At 43.3% G+C, this 18,621-nt stretch overlaps 1 protein-coding gene and 1 pseudogene across 1 annotated transcript; one reads left to right on the top strand and one right to left on the bottom strand.

Moving 5' to 3' along the window:
* The first annotated feature begins 2,920 nt into the window (after positions 1–2,920).
* On the top strand, positions 2,921–5,815 carry LOC130467383 (uncharacterized). The gene is made up of 3 exons (XM_056835884.1): positions 2,921–3,458; positions 3,561–3,769; positions 4,613–5,815. Exons 1-3 carry the CDS (start codon positions 2,921–2,923, stop codon positions 5,813–5,815), a joined length of 1,950 nt encoding a protein of 649 aa, XP_056691862.1.
* LOC130468296 (uncharacterized) lies at positions 3,299–3,399 on the bottom strand (annotated as a pseudogene).
* Positions 5,816–18,621: the final 12,806 nt, after the last annotated feature.

Here is an 18,621-nt window from a genome sequence, read left to right as displayed (position 1 = left end):
GCCCGCACCATTGCAACACCCCTTAAGGGTAACACTTGGCTTTCCGTTACTTCGTGCATGCAAGTTGGTGAACGTTTTATATAAAAATCGAACCTTTTATAATTTTATATTTCATGAAAAATTAATAATTCATATTAATTTCATAAATTTAGGCGAAAAATCAAAAATTTATTAATTAAAACAATTTTCGTTTACATGATCTTTAGGTATTAAAATCTAGGTTCATAAAAAATTTAAAATTCCAATTTTAACAAATTTCTATGGTGGTTTTAATCATAGGATCCTAATTAAATTATCAATTAATTTTAAAAATAAAAACAAATTTCAAATTGTTTGAAAATCAACAAATTAATTATAATTACAAATTAGGTTTCATAGTTAACGAATTTAGTTCTTAAAATTGTTAATCATATGCAATAGGTCAATTATTAATTCAATATTTACATACAAGGTTTGCAAATATTTAATTTAACATCATAAAAATTACAAATTTTGTGTTCGAAAAACTAAAACCTCTGAAAAGTCATAGTTAGGCTTCGAATTTGTGAATTCTGGTTCGGCCGAAAAAAAAAATTTAGCAAAATTTTAAAACGCGTTTACATGCGGAGAACACTATAAAAACATAAGATTCCGACCATTATTGACAAAACTGTCGAAAATCTTGCAAACATATAATTAAATAATCGCATGAATATGCAATTAATTACACCAAATTAATTCACCCCTTTATTTCTTTGAAAATTCATAAAATTTAATCCATGTTGACTATAATTGATTATGGAATTAATTAGAGGCTCATGATACTACTATCAGGTTATGAACAATTATAATTCATGCCGAAAAACCATAAAGCCAGGAATCCAAATTAATTTCCACATAGTCAATTAGCATAATTTAGTTGATGAGCGGCATTTATGTCGCTCTAGGCTAGGATTTTATAGAGTTTTATTATGCTTTTTTTAGTTTTATATAGTTTTGCTGTTCTTTTATTCCCCTTTTCCATCTTTGTGCTTTTCAGGTGATAATGTTGAAAATGATGGAAAAACAGCTGAGATTTGCTCGAGCAAGTGCCGTGCGATCGCACGGACATTTTGTGCGCTCGCACGGGTCTACAGAGTTGGCTCCAAAAGTCAAGGCAGTGTGTGCGCTCGTGCCTCAAATTCGTATGCTCGCACGAATCCGCAAAAACGATGCAGGAACTATATGGGAATTTGTGCGATCGCATCACAGAGGAGCTCGTTCGCACAAATCTGGAAAATCGATGCAGGAACTATGAGTGATTTTGTGCGATCGCACCGCAGAGGAGCCCGCTCGCACGGAATTTCGGTGGGCTCGCACTAAATTCCTGTGCGAGCACACGAGGATTTTCTGAGATTTAGCCAAGTTACAGCCGTGCGATCGCATGGTTGTTGGGCACGTTCGCACGGCACGAAGGAGAAGAATCGTCGCGGGGCCCGTTCGCATTGATGCACAGCACGATCGCACCGATTCGATCGCACCTGGGTCTGCCGATCGCACGGCTGCGCGGGATTCAGTTTTCGAGTTTAAAACTCTTATTTTTGGGGTTTAGTATAAATAGGATTTTTGATTATTTTTCATTGGACGCCTTCATATTTTACACTTCATATTTTTACACTTTCAATTCTAGAGGTTTTGTGATTTTGTTCTTCAATCTAGAAAGAGAAACTCTTTAATTCCAAGCATCAATTCAGTAATTTTCTTCAACTCTTCTCTTCTTTATGCAATTGAATTCTTAGTTCTTTAATTCTTGCACTTGCTTAGTTGATAATTGTTTTTGCAATTTCTCAATACCTTGAGTTCTTGATTTCAATTTTGCTTGTTACTTTGATTTTCAGTTTTTGATTTGATTGTGCAATTGAGTTTCCTATTCTCTACTTCTTCTCCTTTAATTTCATGATAGCTAGTTTTGAACTAATGGATAGCTTGATTGTTAGGATGATTAGTGAGTAGTTTTAGGTTAGGGAAAGGGGAGAAACTAGGGAATGAATTAGGGGAAATAGATTATTGATTGTTGGTTGATTCATGTGATTAAATAAGATTTGATGATAGGAAATCCATGCTAGTTGAGTGGTAGTTGTAAATGCTATTCGATTAGATTTCCGTGGAACCATAGGATAGGTTTGGCAAGACATTGTGGACCTATCTTGTGTTGATCAAATGGCGGTACCTATTATATGCTAGTTAGTTTAGTCTAGGATTAGGCAAAAGCTCTTCCGTGGATTAGACGCTTAGAGTTCCCTATCCGAGAGGTGGCGGGTTCGTCTTTAGACGCCGTTTGCCTAATCACCATTTCGTTACATGATCACCATTGCTAAATAGTTGAATTGATTTCCCCCGGTTTCCCTAGGCTATCCCCGACTCCCTAACGTTTCCCTTTCTTGATTCAATTTTACATAGTTCTTTATTTGTTTTTAGACTCTTAAAAAGTGACAATTCAAAACAAATCTTTGCTCGAACTAGATTGACTTCCAACTCAATAATTCACCGTTTCTTTGGGACGATCCCTTTGCTTACCGCTTGCCGGTAGTTGAAGTGGTTTTATAAATATTGTTTGTATAGGTGGTTTTCTATAAACGACGGAAAACACGCTTATCAAAACGGCGCCGTTGCCGGGGAACGGTCGTTGTTATTGAGTTTAGTTGAGACTAGTTCATTAATTGAAAATAAAAAAAAATTCATTCTTGCTTTAGTTTTTCCTTTGCATTGCTCACGGTTTTCTTGAGTGTTTATGCTTGATAGGGGACGTGCTCGTCAAAGGATCCTCCATCCTCTTGACCTTGAATTGGAAAGGACTTTAAGGAGACTTAGGCGTGCTTGTTCTAGCTCGTCAAATCATAATCGGTTTGAGGCTTTGAGTGTTGATACGGAACAAGAAGTGAGTGAGCAAGCTAGTGAGAACATGGCTCTTCCGGTTAAGAACTTGGGAATACCGGGAGCATTTGAGGCTACGTGTGGGATTCAAGCACCGACTACATGTGCTAACAATTTTGAGATCAAGCCCGCCTTGATCAATTTGGTGCAAAGTCATCCTTTTTGTGGGAAACGCAATGAGTCGCCTCACGAGCATCTCAAGCAGTTTGAGCACTATTGTGACACAATAAAACACAACGGTGTAACCTTGGATTATGTGAGATTGACTTTGTTCCGCTTCTCTTTGCTTGGGCGTGCTAGTGATTGGCTTGACAAGGAGGTCAAGCCCAACTCACTTCGCACATGGAACGAAGTAACCAGTGCCTTCTTGAACAAGTTCTATTCTCATGGGAAGACGGCGGAGTTTCGCCACAAGATTCAATCATTTGAGCAAGGGCGTGATGAATCGCTTTTCGAGGCTTGGGACCGATTCAAGGAGTACCAAAGGGAATGCCCTCATCATGGGATTCCCAAGTGGTTGTTGCTACAAACCTTTTACTTAGGATTGAGTCCAAGCCCGAAAACAAGTTTAGATGCGGGCGCGGGAGGCCCCATCATGAACAAAACGGAAGATCAAATTGAGGAGATAATTGAAGATGTAGTTCAAAACTACCAATCTTGGCATGTAGGTGCAAGAATTTATGATGGGAAAAGTAGGAATGAGGATGGAAAGGGTTCGATGTACGCCATAGAGCAAGCACGGATGATAGAGAAGCTTAGCTCGAGATTAGAGAAGCTTGAAAATACACCATTTGTGGGAAGTGCAGCAAGCAAGCCTCCATCTCCATCTACAATTCCACCTCCCTCGGCCACTCTTCTCAATAAGGGGAAGGGCAAGGTTAGTTCTTATGGCTCAATGCCTCCGGGCACATTCTTTTGTGAAAATTGTCAAGACTATAGTCATTCCCCCGATGCATGCCCCTTAGTTCATAACTTGTCATTTGTGGATTATGGCCCTTCGTATGAAGGAGAGTTTGATGTAGAGTATGCTAATGCCATCAATGAGAGGTCTAGGAATGATAACCCTAACAATCCTAATTTTGCTAGGCAACCTAGAGGGCCCTCCATGTATGGTCCCCACCAAGGCTATGGCCAAGGAAGTGGGTATGATAACCAAGGCCGAGGTGGCTATAGAGCACAAGGCTATCAAAGCCAAGCACCCTACGGTCAATCTCAAGGTTTTGGCAATCAAGGCCAATACAACCAAGGGGGTTATAACTACTCTTATGGGCAATTTAGGGGTGCCTCAAGTGGGGGTTATCCTTTGAACTCGGGAGTTCCTTATGGTGCATCTCATTTGCCACCTCCTGGATTCAATGGACCGAGGACCTTTGGCAACCAATATCAATCCAACCCAAGTGGTTATGGCGTTGCACCTCCACCACTCCCACCTCTCAAGTCGAATCTTGAGGCTCTCATGGAGTCGTTTGTGGGGGAGCAAGCCAAGAAAAACGTTGAATTTGAGGATGGATTCAAGCAATCCAATACTCATCTTAAGATGATTGAGACCCAACTAGATCAACTTGCTAGCACCATCAAGGAGCAACAAGTGCACACAAGTCTCCCACCCCAAGGTCAACCTCCTAAGAAAATGTACGCAATTGTGACAAGGAGTGGGAAGACTTTAGATGGTGGTGTTACGCATGTTGAAGCTCAATGCTCTAGGGGGGAAAATTCTAAGGGAGATGAGTCCTCGGACCATGATGATGAGGAAGGGAAGTCTCATGTCGATGGCATGAGTGATGGTGATAAGTCGAAAGAGACTACCCTTCTTCCTCTCCCAACTCCTACTCCCCCCTACCCTCAAAGATTTGCCGGTAAGAAGATGGATGACCAATTCCACAAATTCTGGGAAACCATTAGCAAACTTTATGTGTCATTATCTTTTACCGAGGCACTCAAACAAATGCCCCACTACTCAAGATTCATGAGGGACATTCTTAGTGGCAAGAGAGGGTGTGAACCCAAGGAGTCCGTTCAACTCACGGAGAGTTGTAGCGCTCTAATTCAGCACTCCTTTCCCCCAAAACTCAATGATCCCGGGAGTTTTTCTATCCCTTGTAGCATTCAAAAGCTAAAATTTGAGAATGCTCTTTGTGATTTGGGGGCAAGTGTGAGCATCTTGCCATATAAGATTTTTGAGAAGCTTACTCTTGGTGATCTCTCTCCTACCGCTATGTCATTGCAACTAGCCGATCGATCGGTTATGTTGCCATTGGGTAGGATTGAGGATGTTCCCCTCGTAGTTGGCAAGCTTGCTTTTCTTGTTGACTTCGTTGTCTTGGACAACGATGAGGATGCCCACACCCCCATCATCTTGGGGAGGCCATTCTTGGCCACCGCGGGTGCCCTTATCGATGTGCAAGGGGGACTTATCACCTTGAAGGCTGGAGATGCCAAAGCTAGCTTCAAGCTCACTATTGATGATCAATGTTGTCCCAAAATGAAAAGTTGCATGAAAATCGACACTCTTGCTTGTGTTGAGAACAACCATACTTGTGCTAATTCTTCTAACGATTTTCATGTTTCTAAGTGTGCTAATAAGCTTGCTAGGTCCCCTCTCGGTGAAAAGGAAGTCCATGGAGATCCAAAGGCTCTTGGGGATGAGTTTGATGATGTTGTAACCATCCCCGAGTTATTTGAGATGCATGATGAAGATGTTAATGGAGCTAAACGCTCCAAGGTGTTCCATAGGTCGGCTAAGAAAGCCAAGAAGTCCAAGAAGGTCAAGAATCCATCAACTCCCGAGGAGGGGCATGTTGGTGGATCGTTTGGCTTTCGTCTCTTGAAAGGCGGTATCGGTAAGATCTTTGTGCCCAAAGGGGCAAAGAAGTGCATGGTGACTAGTGTTGACCCAAAGTTGGTCGTGTTTGACCCCCCTTGACCTTTGGGGGGGGGGGGTGGGGGGGTCCGTCAAGCTAATGACGTTAAACGAGCGCTTCCCGGGAGGCAACCCGGTTGTCTAACTCTTGTACTGGTTTGTTTTTGTGCGTTTTCATTCTTTTTCTTTTCTTTTCATAATAAATATGATGAGATGGGTGTGAAATAGTCGAGCAAGCCAAGAAACATAATTCCAGTTCCGTGCGATCACACGGTTGATTCGTGTGGTCGCACGAAACTGGAAAATCGAGGCAGTAGCTCCCAGCCATTCCGTGCGATCGAGCGCTGCTGGGCGTGCGATCGGGCTCGAACCGTGCGATCGATTTTGATTGTTTGGATTTGCATGTTTATTTTTGTGTTTGTTCCTTGCTAGTTTACACTTATTATGCATGTTTCATTGTGAATATTTGTCAAGACTAGTCTATTGATCGATTTTTGGTGAAATGTTGGTGGAATTCTTGATGGGTTGTTGTTTTTGGATGATGAGAATTGGTTGATGAAGATTGTTTAGGTTGAACTTGAGTGATGAAGTGATACTTGTTGGTGATAATTTTGATAGTGGATTGTAGCCTTTTTGACTAACTTAGTTTTTCCTTTTGCCTTGCATTGTGTCTCTTTTCTTGCTTGTGTGTAGATTTTTGTCCCTAAGATTCATCATGATGACCAAGCGTACAAAGAAGGGACCCAACTCCCAAGCGAACAAGAGGAAGGCTATCACTCCTCCGGCCTTCGAGACCTACGGAATTGTATTTCCAGAGCAATGGTCTTGGAGTTACTATGAGGAATTGTCTAAGCGGAACATCCGCCCGACAAAGTTCTATCACAAGAAGACCGTTCAGGACTTGGGGTTCGAAAAGGAGCTAAACGCTTTGATTGCAGGGCTCGATCTTGAGGATTTTGTGACCATGAATGCCAAAACTTATAGGAGGGTCACTCTTGAGGTTCTTTCCTCGGCTAGGAGGCACCGAGTTCATGACGACGGAAAGGAGTCGGTCGAGCTTCATTTCCAAGCTGTCAATAATCAACACGTGCTCACCGACGAGGCGATCAATGATTTCTTTACCATTTACCCGAACTGGGGTTTGATCGTTAATCCGGTGGCGGAGTGTGTGGACAACTATAATGAGAATATTTGGTGGGGAGAGCTCACGGGAGAGGAGAAGAAATTCATTTCCTCCTCAGCCAAGTCTTCTTCTTTTCACCACCCCGCCATTCGTTACTTGAACCGCATGCTCCTATATGCGGTCTTTGCAAAGGGGGCCACCGGATCCTTGTCTAGTGAGGAACTTGGCGCCCTATGGTTAGCCACGGAGAAGGATGAGGGGATCCTAGATTTTGGGCAGCTGTTGATCACCCGAATCATTGAGCATCGGGATGGGCAGCCGACTAGTGGGGATATTCTCTTAGGAGGGATGCTCACTCTTCTCTTGAGGGCACCTCCCGGTGATCCCTATCAGCACACCCTAGCTGAGTTGGATGAGGTTCCCGGAGGGGAGTTCCTTGACTTGTGGACACTCTCCAATGCCAAGTGGATCAAGGCTACCAAGGACAACAAGTATATTTGGATGGTAAAGCAGCGAGATTGGTGCATCCCCCCCAATCCCGCCATCACTTCTTGGACTCCTAATGTCCGGTACTTGCTTCCCCGTGACCCGCGATTCATTGCCCAAGCACAGCGGCTTCCTCCTCCTCCACCCAATCCGGAGTCTCCTCCCCATGGTCCTCCCCGTAGTCCTCCTATCTTGGAGCCTTCCCCTAATGAGGGTGGTATGTCTTCTTCCTCCTCTCCTTTTGATTTCCATAGCTTGCAATCCACCCTTGCGGCTATCTTACAAGGACAAGCGAACCAAGCTAACACCTTAGCTTCTCTTGCTTCACAAGGTAGCCTCACGGGGGATTCTTATCCCGATTTTGACTCGTCCTACTACAGTAGGCAGGTGTACGATTTCCATGTTGACAAAGGGGATTTTGCCCCCTATGTCAACTATCCCTATCACCCTCCCCAACAAGGGTCCATCCCTAGTTGGAATGAGGAGCGTACACCCACTTATCCGTATTGGACGGGCCCATCCCAACCCGGTGTCACTCCTCCCTCTTTTCCGCCTTATGATTATACCATGATGGGCGGGAGTGACTACCGAGGTGACCCCATGTATCCCACTTCCCCACCTGTTGATCGGCCAAAAGGTTGGCCTGAGGATTTCACCGGGTGGCCTAGGGGGTACATGGGAGGTTGGGATGGTCCCCGAGGAGAGCCAACCCATGGCAACTACCCCCTTCGGCCCGAATATGGTTGGCCGCCTTACACCGATGCTTCGGGGCCCGACGTGGACCCCACCTACAATGTCACCCCTTTCACCGACGATGCGGCTCGTGCCCATCGCCTTGAACGGGATGACTTTTGGAGGATTTATGATGCAAAGGGTAAGGCGCATGCCCCGGGTTCTTCTTCTTAGGGTTCCCTCCGTTTCTCCCCCATCTTGATATGATGGTATGCTTGCAATCAGCTTGGGGGAGAATTGTGGAGTGAGGGTTTTGCTTGGGATCTTTTGCAGCTTGTTGGTGTTGATGGTCTTCTTGCCACTTCATGTGGTTGTATATATGATGATGATGAGTCTTTGATGATTTTTTTGGTGTGTTTTGGCCATTTGGCCCTTGTCTACTAACAATTTTTCTTGCTTGTTTTTGAGCATTATTTTGGTATGTGTAGACACCTACTTTTATTCCCATTCCCGAAAGGGAAAGGTTCGATGATGAAAGCATAAATCTCCACTTGACAACGCATCTCCTATAAAATAAACGAATCTCAATTCCCCTTTTCATTTCACCCGAAACCTGCTATTTATGGAAACCTGCTAAAAATAGTAACTGCTGTAATGGGCAGCTGTTAAAAGTGGCAAGTCATAAAAGATAGAAACCTGTCAGAATTAGGTGTTGCACTCCAACGTAAATCCTAAATGAGATAGAAAACTGCGAGAATCCTATTCCTAATATGATTCGGAAATAAGAGTTACGTATTAATTAAAATCCTAACGAGCCTAGAGTTCGTAACGGGCCCGGACGCATCCCGTCACAAGATTAATGCGCACTAAAAGACTCGATTAAGTCTCAAACACTACGGATTTCAGGAATCCGAATCTGACTAAGAAAACAGCCCAGACCCTACTTTCAACGCCTGGCATCTGGGCGCCGAAAATACCTGGGTACGTGTTTTTTCCTAATTCTTTATGGATTAGAACTCTGCAATTCTATCTTTCCACGAACTCTTCCCTATAAATACAGCCCCAAATTCGACGTGAAAGAAACACACACACAACACACAATTATATTTTGAGTATTGACTCCAACCCTTAGCCTAAGCCTCACGCTGCGAAATTTTTCACGCGTTCTGTCGCAATCGATCCATAAAACGAACAGAACGTATCCTGTCCTATAATTGAGATTCGTCAAATAAAAAGGAGAAATAGCAAAGTCAAAGTGGTTAGTTTTCTGAGAACCGTGACGCACCTCTCAAGGGTGCGTCGTAATGTGTCCCTTTTCGATGATTTAACTGCTTTCCTCGCCCCTTTTTATGAACTGTTAAACTAATTAAATCTGATTGTTCTATCACGCCTAACAAATATAATATTTTTGGGAAATCGGATTATCATGCTAGGTCCCTTAATGTTATTTAAATCAGATAATCACGATCGAATTAGTATTATATGTTGCATATTGCTAAAATCAACTCAGATTAGTTTAATAGTTAACGCATGTCCCTTCAATTATTTATGCTGAGCAAGTAAGGATATCCTGCCTCTGGTGTTATCGACGAGCGAAGTACTCCTCTCGGTAGTTACAGTCCCCCGAACCCTCAATCTCTACCTTGCGGGTGTATGTTGAGAGATCCCTACACCAGGGATCACAAGGGAACCTACGGCCGTCGTGGTCAAACATAATTGCACTCCCTTTATGTCACGATAACCGGGTTTTGTCAGTTTTTCTCATTGTCGTTAAAAACTGAATGGCGACTCCTATATTACTAGTCAATTGGGTGTAAACTCACAGGAAATCCAATTACACTTGATTGAATAAAAAGAATCGTCACACCCACGAGGGACGAGGTCACGCATTAGCCTCGTGCTTTTTCGACCCCCTCACAGTGGCCACTCCACTGGGGATAGTGAAGGAAATACTCGTGCTTGTAGGTAATCAAAATAGCCGAAGGATGAAACGATCCTACCCCGCGTTTATTTCCCCATCAAGTTGGGACGACCTGAAAATCAGCATATTAATGTGAACGGGCAGAACATCATAACGAATCTCGGCTCCCTCGGGAGTTGGGACTAAGGATACCTTTTTCCGCCAATAGGGGGTGCATACGCCGCGCATGTTGCCCACTCGGTACTTGTGCAGGTAGTACACCTATCCCGAACCCAATCGCTCGCTCATTAGGTCCCTCTCGCCTGCATGCCCCCTTGGCTTGCACTTACGGGTTGGCCTCTTGAGCGAAATTCGTCTGTTGAAGACACTACCTCGACCGGGGCATGTGTTGGATCTACGATAGAAGCGGTACCAAGCCAGGCGCAAATAAACTACCCATAGAAGCCTATCATAAACTACGTGACATATTCAATTTTCAAGTCCATGTTTGTAATGTAGTTATGTGTAGCGAAATATGTGATTGTGTGTGACAAACTATCCTAGAAAACCAACGACCTTAAAAATTGCCCAAACATTCATAGACTAATTTGCCAAAGAGTTGTACCGAAACACGTGTTCCGCAAACCCGAATGATCGCCACAAAAATAAGCGACGCTCGGGATGGCCTGTAACGAATCCCACAAACGCTGCTACGGGTAAAGGACGTTATTAGGCAAACACGCAAATCGAAGTCGCATAAACAGAAGACAGAAAACGAGAACCAGCCAGGGACGCATTTTCACGCCCCTGGCTGGGCGCCAGAATTTTTCACGCCCCTCGCTGGGCGCTGAAGTTGCTGCTTGGCCTTCTGGTCAGGCGCAGCAGCCTCGGTGCCCGCGCGAAAGATAAACACGTAGCGCAAAAAAATGTTCATAAAAAGAATTGCTACGAGGGCGTAAGAAAAGCACTCGATTTCAAAAGCGACTCGTGAAAAATTAATAACTCTTTGTGTCGTTGTTAGGCCTCCTACGTCGACAATGCTCGGCACTAAAAAACGAACATGCTAACAGCTATGAATGTCACACGGGCAAGTGTTTCGAAAATCCAAAGAATGACCAAAATGAAAAAAAAAACCAAAAAGTGTACCGACAAGAGGAAAAGTGAAAAACCAATTTAGAGAGTCGAAGTCTAGACTAAGTAATGCTTGAAACTTTGGGAACCTAAACTTTAGCTTATCTTATGCCTAGGACTGGTCCTGCCACTTGGTGCCGATCAGGGAATCAACGGTTAGTGCGTCTCGAAGATACGTCGCCAACAGCAGGTTTAGTGACTCCAAGCTCCGTCCGTCATGTTAGGTTATGATACATATGACAATTCATAAATCATGCGGAAACAACCATTAAGCCAGGAATACATATTATTTACACATAATCATTTAGCATAGTTTAGATGCATACTCTTTGTTGCGTGCCTTCCCTAGCTGCGCCCGAACCGAACAAGAACAAGTCTTTAGGACTCCAAGTGTCGTCCCTCCGTAGATAGTCCACAGCACGTCCGGATCCGCCTTAAGATTGACCAACTAGAATCTCCCCTAAGGTACTATAAATTTTCGGCACTTTTGAGCAAGATGTGTGACTGAATTTTTCTCTCAAAACTCACTTTGAATACTTGAATAACTCGTTATAAATTGTGAACCCAGGCCACATATTTATAGGGGTATGGAAAGAGAATTGGAATCCTATTAGGATACGAATTAATTAAATTAGAATTATAATAAAACTCTTATTTAATTAATTTATCAAATAGAATTAGGAATTTAATCATTAAACGAATTCTGCACGTTTTAGGTTTCGTATGCGAACACAAACACTTACGCGAGCATGACCCGCAAGCGTGCAGGCCATGCCCGCGCACAGCCCACACGGCCGCACGACCCACGCGAGCTACAAGCCCACGCGAGCTGCAGCAATGCTCGCAGCCCACTGCTCGCAGCTGCGCGCGCTGCGCGCGCTGTGCGCGTTGCCACGGCCTGCTGGGCCTGGCGTGGCCTTGGCTGTTCGTGTGGCGCGCTTGGCTTGCTGGGCGATGGCCTGGCTTCGTGCTGGGCCCTCGTCCGGCAGGCCTCGTCCGATGCTTATTCGTACGATACGCTTCCGATTAAATTCCCGATTCCGGAATTTATTTCCGATACGAACAATATTTAATATTTTCGATTCCGGAATTAATTTCCGTTTCGAACAAATATTTAATATTTCCGTTTCCGGAATTATTTTCCGATTCCGATAATATTTCCGATTCTGACAATATTTCCGTTTCCGGCAATATTTCCGATTCCGGCAATATTTCCATTTCCGATAATATTTCCCGATACGTACCATGTTTCCGTTTCCGGCAACATCTACGACTTGGATAATTTTTATATTTCCGATACGATCCATATTTCTGTTTCCGGCAATATCATCGTTTTCGGAGTATTCATATCTTGCCTGTGACGATCTCAGCTCCCACTGAAACTAAGATCCGTCGATTCCGAATATCCATAGTTGGAGTGTTTAATGCCATTAAATACTTGATCCGTTTACGTACTATTTGTGTGACCCTACGGGTTCAGTCAAGAGTAAGCTGTGGATTAATATCATTAATTCCACTTGTACTGAAGCGGCCTCTAGTTAGGCATTCAGCTCACTTGATCTCACTGAATTATTAACTTGTTAATTAATACTGAACCGCATTTATTAGACTTAACATAGAATGCATACTTGGACCAAGGGCATTATTTCCTTCAGTCTCCCACTTGTCCTTAGGGGCAAGTGTGCATTTCCTAATTCCTTTGTTGCTCGATGCTTGCTCTTGAACATAAGGTAAGAGTTGTCATCCTTATTATGTCCAGAGGTGTTCCTCGGTTTCAGAGTTCAACTGATCAAATAAACAGATAATCATAGCCTATGATTCATCCGAGCACGACCATGCATTTCACAGTTTCTAGCTCTCCGAGTGGCCTTGTACAACTTTTAAGCATCTCATCCCGATTTATGGGAGGACAATCCCAATCTTGTGATCTTGAGATTAGACTTCGTTTGATAGGTGATTACCTGAGCGTTGCCTTTATAGCCTCCTTTTACGGTGCGACGGTTGGTCAACGTCAAAGCAACCAGTTCTCAAACAAGTAACCTCAAATCACTCAGGTATTGAGGATTTAGTGTCTAATAATTTTAATGAAATTTACTTATGACAGATTTTCATCTCTTACAGTAAAGTTTCATAGGTCTTGTCCGATACTAGTCTTCCCAAAGTAAGTATCTATGCAAATGATTATGACATTGCGATGTCCACATAGTTCAAGAATCAGAACTACTAGTCATCTTGCATTCTAGTCGTCTAACGTTTTCTATGCGTCCAATTTTATAGAAAACTCTGACTAGGGACCATTTTCAATCTTTGACATTCAAGTTCACTTGATAGACATTTCTTAGTCACAGGACTGGTCCTGACAGTCTATCTTGAATATATCGTCAATTTGAAGGGACTCATCATTTAATAAACCACAAATTAAATGGAAAAATGAATTCTTTTCATTTATTGTGAATGATTAACCAATAATGTTTTACAAAGATTTAAACTCTAAAACTTTAAAACATTAAACAGAGACATCAAAGCCATTCTCCAATATGCTTGATTCCCATAGCTGCAGTGTGCGAGTTGTGCTTCGCCTGCGGCAGAGGTTTAGTTAATGGATCTGATATGTTGTCATTAGTACCAATTTTGCTTATCTCGACTTCTTTTCTTTCAACGAACTCTCGTAGAAGGTGAAATCTACGAAGTACATGCTTGACTCTCTGGTGGTGTCTAGGCTCCTTTGCCTGTGCAATAGCTCACAATACAGGGCTATTGGTCCTTTAATGGAGGGGACTACACCGAGTTCACCTATGAACTTCCTTAGCCATATAGCTTCCTTTGCTGCTTCATGTGCAGCAATGTACTCCGCTTCAGTTGTAGAATCCGCAATGGTGCTTTGCTTAGCACTTTTCCAGCTTACTGCTCCTCCGTTGAGGCAGAAGACAAACCCAGACTGTGATCTGAAATCATCTTTGTCGGTTTGGAAACTTGCGTCCGTATAGCCTTTAACAATTAATTCATCATCTCCACCATAGACCAGGAAGTCATCTTTGTGCCTTTTCAGGTACTTCAGAATGTTCTTGGCAGCAGTCCAATGCGCCTCTCCTGGGTCTAACTGGTATCTGCTCGTAGCACTGAGTGCGTACGCAACATCCGAGCGTGTACATATCATAGCATACATTATTGAACCAATCAATGATGCATATGGAATCTCATTCATTCGTCTACGCTCATCAAGTGTTTTTGGGCACTGAGTCTTGCTTAGAGTCATTCCATGAGACATGGGTAGGTAGCCTCGCTTGGAGTCCGCCATTTTGAACCTATCAAGCACCTTATTGATATAAGTGCTTTGACTAAGTCCAATCATCTTTTTAGATCTATCTCTGTAAATCTTGAAGCCCAATATGTACTGTGCTTCTCCTAGATCTTTCATCGAAAAACATTTCCCAAGCCAAATCTTGACAGAGTTTAACATAGGAATGTCATTTCCGATAAGTAATATGTCGTCGACATATAATACTAGGAAAGCAATTTTGCTCCCACTGACCTTCTTGTATACACAAGATTCGTCCGCGTTCTTGATGAAACCAAAGTCACTGACTGCTTCATCAAAACGTATATTCCAGCTCCTGGATGCCTGCTTCAATCCGTAGATTGACTTCTTTAGCTTGCATACCTTTTTAGCATTCTTTGGATCCTCAAAACCTTCAGGCTGTGTCATAAACACAGTTTCTGTTAAAACGCCGTTTAAGAAAGCAGTTTTGACATCCATCTGCCATATTTTGTAATCGTAATATGCAGCGATTGCTAACATTATCCGAATAGACTTTAGTATTGCAACTGGTGAAAAGGTTTCATCGTAATCCACACCGTGGACTTGCTTGTAACCTTTTGCAACCAATCTAGCTTTGAAAACTTCAAGTTTCCCATCCTTGTCCTTTTTCAGTTTGAAAACCCATTTGCTTCCAATGGCTTGGTAGCCATCTGGCAAATCGACCAAATCCCATACTTGGTTTTCAGACATGGAGTCTAATTCAGATTGCATGGCTTCTTGCCACTGCTTGGAGCTAGGGCTCGTCATAGCTTGTTTGTAAGTCGCAGGTTCATCACTTTCAAGTAATAGAACGTCATAGCTCTCGTTTGTCAAAATACCTAAGTACCTTTCCGGTTGAGATCTATATCTTTGCGATCTACGCGGGGTAACATTTCTAGATTGACCATGATTCTCACCAGATTCTTCTAAAGATCTCTGAGTTTCATCCTGAATGTCATCTTGAGCATTCTCTAGAGTTTGTTGTTCGACTCGAATTTCTTCGAGGTCTACTTTTCTCCCACGTGTCATTTTGGAAATGTGATCTTTCTCCAAAAAGACACCATCTCGAGCAACAAACACCTTGTTCTCAGATGTATTGTAGAAGTAATACCCCTTTGTTTCCTTTGGATAGCCCACAAGGATACATTTGTCAGATTTTGGATGAAGTTTGTCTGAAATTAATCGTTTGACGTATACTTCACATCCCCAAATCTTAAGAAAAGACACATTTGGAGGCTTTCCAAACCATAATTCGTATGGAGTCTTTTCGACAGCTTTAGACGGAGCTCTATTTATAGTGAGTGCAGCTGTATTTAGTGCATGTCCCCAAAATTCTAATGGAAGTTCGGCCTGACCCATCATTGACCTGACCATGTCTAGCAAGGTTCTGTTCCTCCGTTCCGACACACCGTTCCATTGTGGTGTTCTAGGAGGAGTCAATTCTGATAGAATTCCACATTCTTTCAGATGGTCATCAAATTCATAGCTCAGATATTCACCGCCTCTACCAGACCGCAGTGCCTTAATCTTCTTGCCTAATTGATTCTCTAATTCACTCTGAAATTCCTTGAATTTGTCAAAGGATACCACTGTTAGGTTATGATACATATGACGATTCATAAATCATGCGGAAACAACCATTAAGCTAGGAATACATATTATTTACACATAATCATTTAGCATAGTTTAGATGCATACTCTTTGTTGCGTGCCTTCCCTAGCTGCGCCCGAACCGAACAAGAACAAGTCTTTAGGACTCCAAGTGTCGTCCCTCCGTAGATAGTCCACAGCACGTCTGGATCCGCCTTAAGATTGACCAACTAGAATCGCCCCTAAGGTACTATAAATTTTCGGCACTTTTGAGCAAGATGTGTGACTGAATTTTTCTCTCAAAACTCACTTTGAATACTTGAATAATTCGTTATAAATTGTGAACCCAGGCCACATATTTATAGGGGTATGGAAAGAGAATTGGAATCCTATTAGGATACGAATTAATTAAATTAGAATTATAATAAAACTCTTATTTAATTAATTTATCAAATAGAATTAGGAATTTAATCATTAAACGAATTCTGCACGTTTTAGGTTTCGTATGCGAACACAAACACTTACGCGAGCATGACCCGCAAGCGTGCAGGCCATGCCCGCGCACAGCCCACACGGCCGCACGGCCCACGCGAGCTACAAGCCCACGCGAGCTGCAGCAATGCTCGCAGCCCACTGCTCGCAGCTGCGCGTGCTGCGCGCGCTGTGCGCGCTGCCACGGCCTGCTGGGCCTGGCCTTGCGCTGGGCCTGGCGTGGCCTTGGCTGTTCGTGTGGCGCGCTTGGCATGCTGGGCGTTGGCCTGGCTTCGTGCTGGGCCCTCGTCCGGCAGGCCTCGTCCGATGCTTATTCGTACGATACGCTTCCGATTAAATTCCCGATTCCGGAATTTATTTCCGATACGAACAATATTTAATATTTTCGATTCCGGAATTAATTTCCGTTTCGAACAAATATTTAATATTTCCGTTTCCGGAATTATTTTCCGATTCCGATAATATTTCCGATTCTGACAATATTTCCGTTTCCGGCAATATTTCCGATTCCGGCAATATTTCCATTTCCGATAATATTTCCCGATACGTACCATGTTTCCGTTTCCGGCAACATCTACGACTTGGATAATATTTATATTTCCGATACGATCCATATTTCCGTTTCCGGCAATATCATCGTTTTCGGAGTATTCATATCTTGCCTGTGACGATCTCAGCTCCCACTGAAACCAAGATCCGTCGATTCCGAATATCCATAGTTGGAGTGTTTAATGCCATTAAATACTTGATCCGTTTACGTACTATTTGTGTGACCCTACGGGTTCAGTCAAGAGTAAGCTGTGGATTAATATCATTAATTCCACTTGTACTGAAGCGGCCTCTAGCTAGGCATTCAGCTCACTTGATCTCACTGAATTATTAACTTGTTAATTAATACTGAACCGCATTTATTAGACTTAACATAGAATGCATACTTGGACCAAGGGCATTATTTCCTTCACGTCATCCCTCATTTCAAGGATCTCCGCTTCCCCAACCTCGATTCGCACCTTCAAACATGTCCATCGAAGATTTGCAAGAGCAGATGGCTCAAATGACCCGACACATGGGCCAACTGAAAATGGAAAATAAAGCCTTAGCGGCTGCGCAAGCCAAAAATGACCTCGATAACGAGAAGAGGATTGAAAAAATGGTCCTACAGCAAACCATAAGGAGCAAATACTTCTCCCTCGATCCTGAACCTTTTCCTGGCAAACTACCAGAAAAGTTCAGTTCATCTGACTTACCAAAGTTCAAGGCCACGGACAACCCCCGTGATCATCTACTAATCTTTGTGAATGCCATGAACTTGAAAGGCGTGGACAAGTCCATGTATTTACCTGCCTTTCCTTTGTCCTTGGAACCTGTGCTGCTCAAATGGTACTATCACCAGGACCCTAAGCTCTTCCCCACTTGGGAAGACTTTGTCAATGTCTTCATCAAGCAATACTCGTCGAACATGGATTTCCAAGTCACCATGCGCGAGCTGGAAGTTCTCTTCCAAAAGAAAAATGAGGGTTTCATGACCTACTTTGCTAGATGGAGGGAGCAAGCGGCCCAGCTAATCAATAGGCCTCCCGAAACAGAATTAGTCCAAAAATTCATTGACAACCTGGACCCGGCTTACAGACAACACCTTAGGTACCTGGGACTTGACACTTTCAAAAGAGTTTATGATGCGGGAATAAAGATCGAGGACGACCTCGCCAAAACCATACAAAGCAAACCCACATACAAGAACAACACCTATAATCGGGGTAACACATCCCAAGCCCAAGAAGTCCATGCTGTAGAAGAGACTCCCGCCCGAAGAAGCCGTGGAAGATGGGTCCGAGACCGAAAGTTTGCCCCACTCGGGTCGACTTTGGTACAAGCCTTTGAAAGACTAACCAATCAAGGAAAGTTGAGACCTATAGGCCCCACCCGTGACCCTCCTGTCAAAAGAAAATATTGGGTCGAAGGTACTTACTGCAAATTCCATCAAGGGAATGGACATGACACTAAAAACTGCTGGAATCTAAAACATACGATCCAGGACATGATAGAGGATGAAGTGATACCTCTCCCTAACGTTGGCAAACCCAACAACAACAAGAGCCCACTCGGCTCTTGTCACGTCTCTCTCGACCAACCAGAGAATTTCGACCCCACGGTGTATATTAAACCTCAAGGTGCAC

This window comes from Spinacia oleracea, chromosome 2 (assembly GCF_020520425.1).
Source record: "Spinacia oleracea cultivar Varoflay chromosome 2, BTI_SOV_V1, whole genome shotgun sequence".
NCBI lineage: Eukaryota > Viridiplantae > Streptophyta > Magnoliopsida > Caryophyllales > Amaranthaceae > Spinacia > Spinacia oleracea.
The sequence above is the reverse complement of the archived record's forward strand: the minus strand, read 5'-3'. Positions and strand labels throughout refer to the sequence as shown.

What these genes read in the sequence shown, in the direction of transcription:
- LOC130467383 (XM_056835884.1), top strand. Translation starts at nt 2,921, where the DNA reads ATGGCTCTTCCGGTTAAGAACTTGGGAATACCGGGAGCATTTGAGGCT. An exon ending in GAGTCCAAGCCCGAAAACAA is followed by an intron (nt 3,459 to 3,560) that starts GTTTAGATGCGG and finishes CTTGGCATGTAG; the next exon opens with GTGCAAGAATTTATGATGGG. An exon ending in TCAATAAGGGGAAGGGCAAG is followed by an intron (nt 3,770 to 4,612) that starts GTTAGTTCTTAT and finishes GAAAATTCTAAG; the next exon opens with GGAGATGAGTCCTCGGACCA.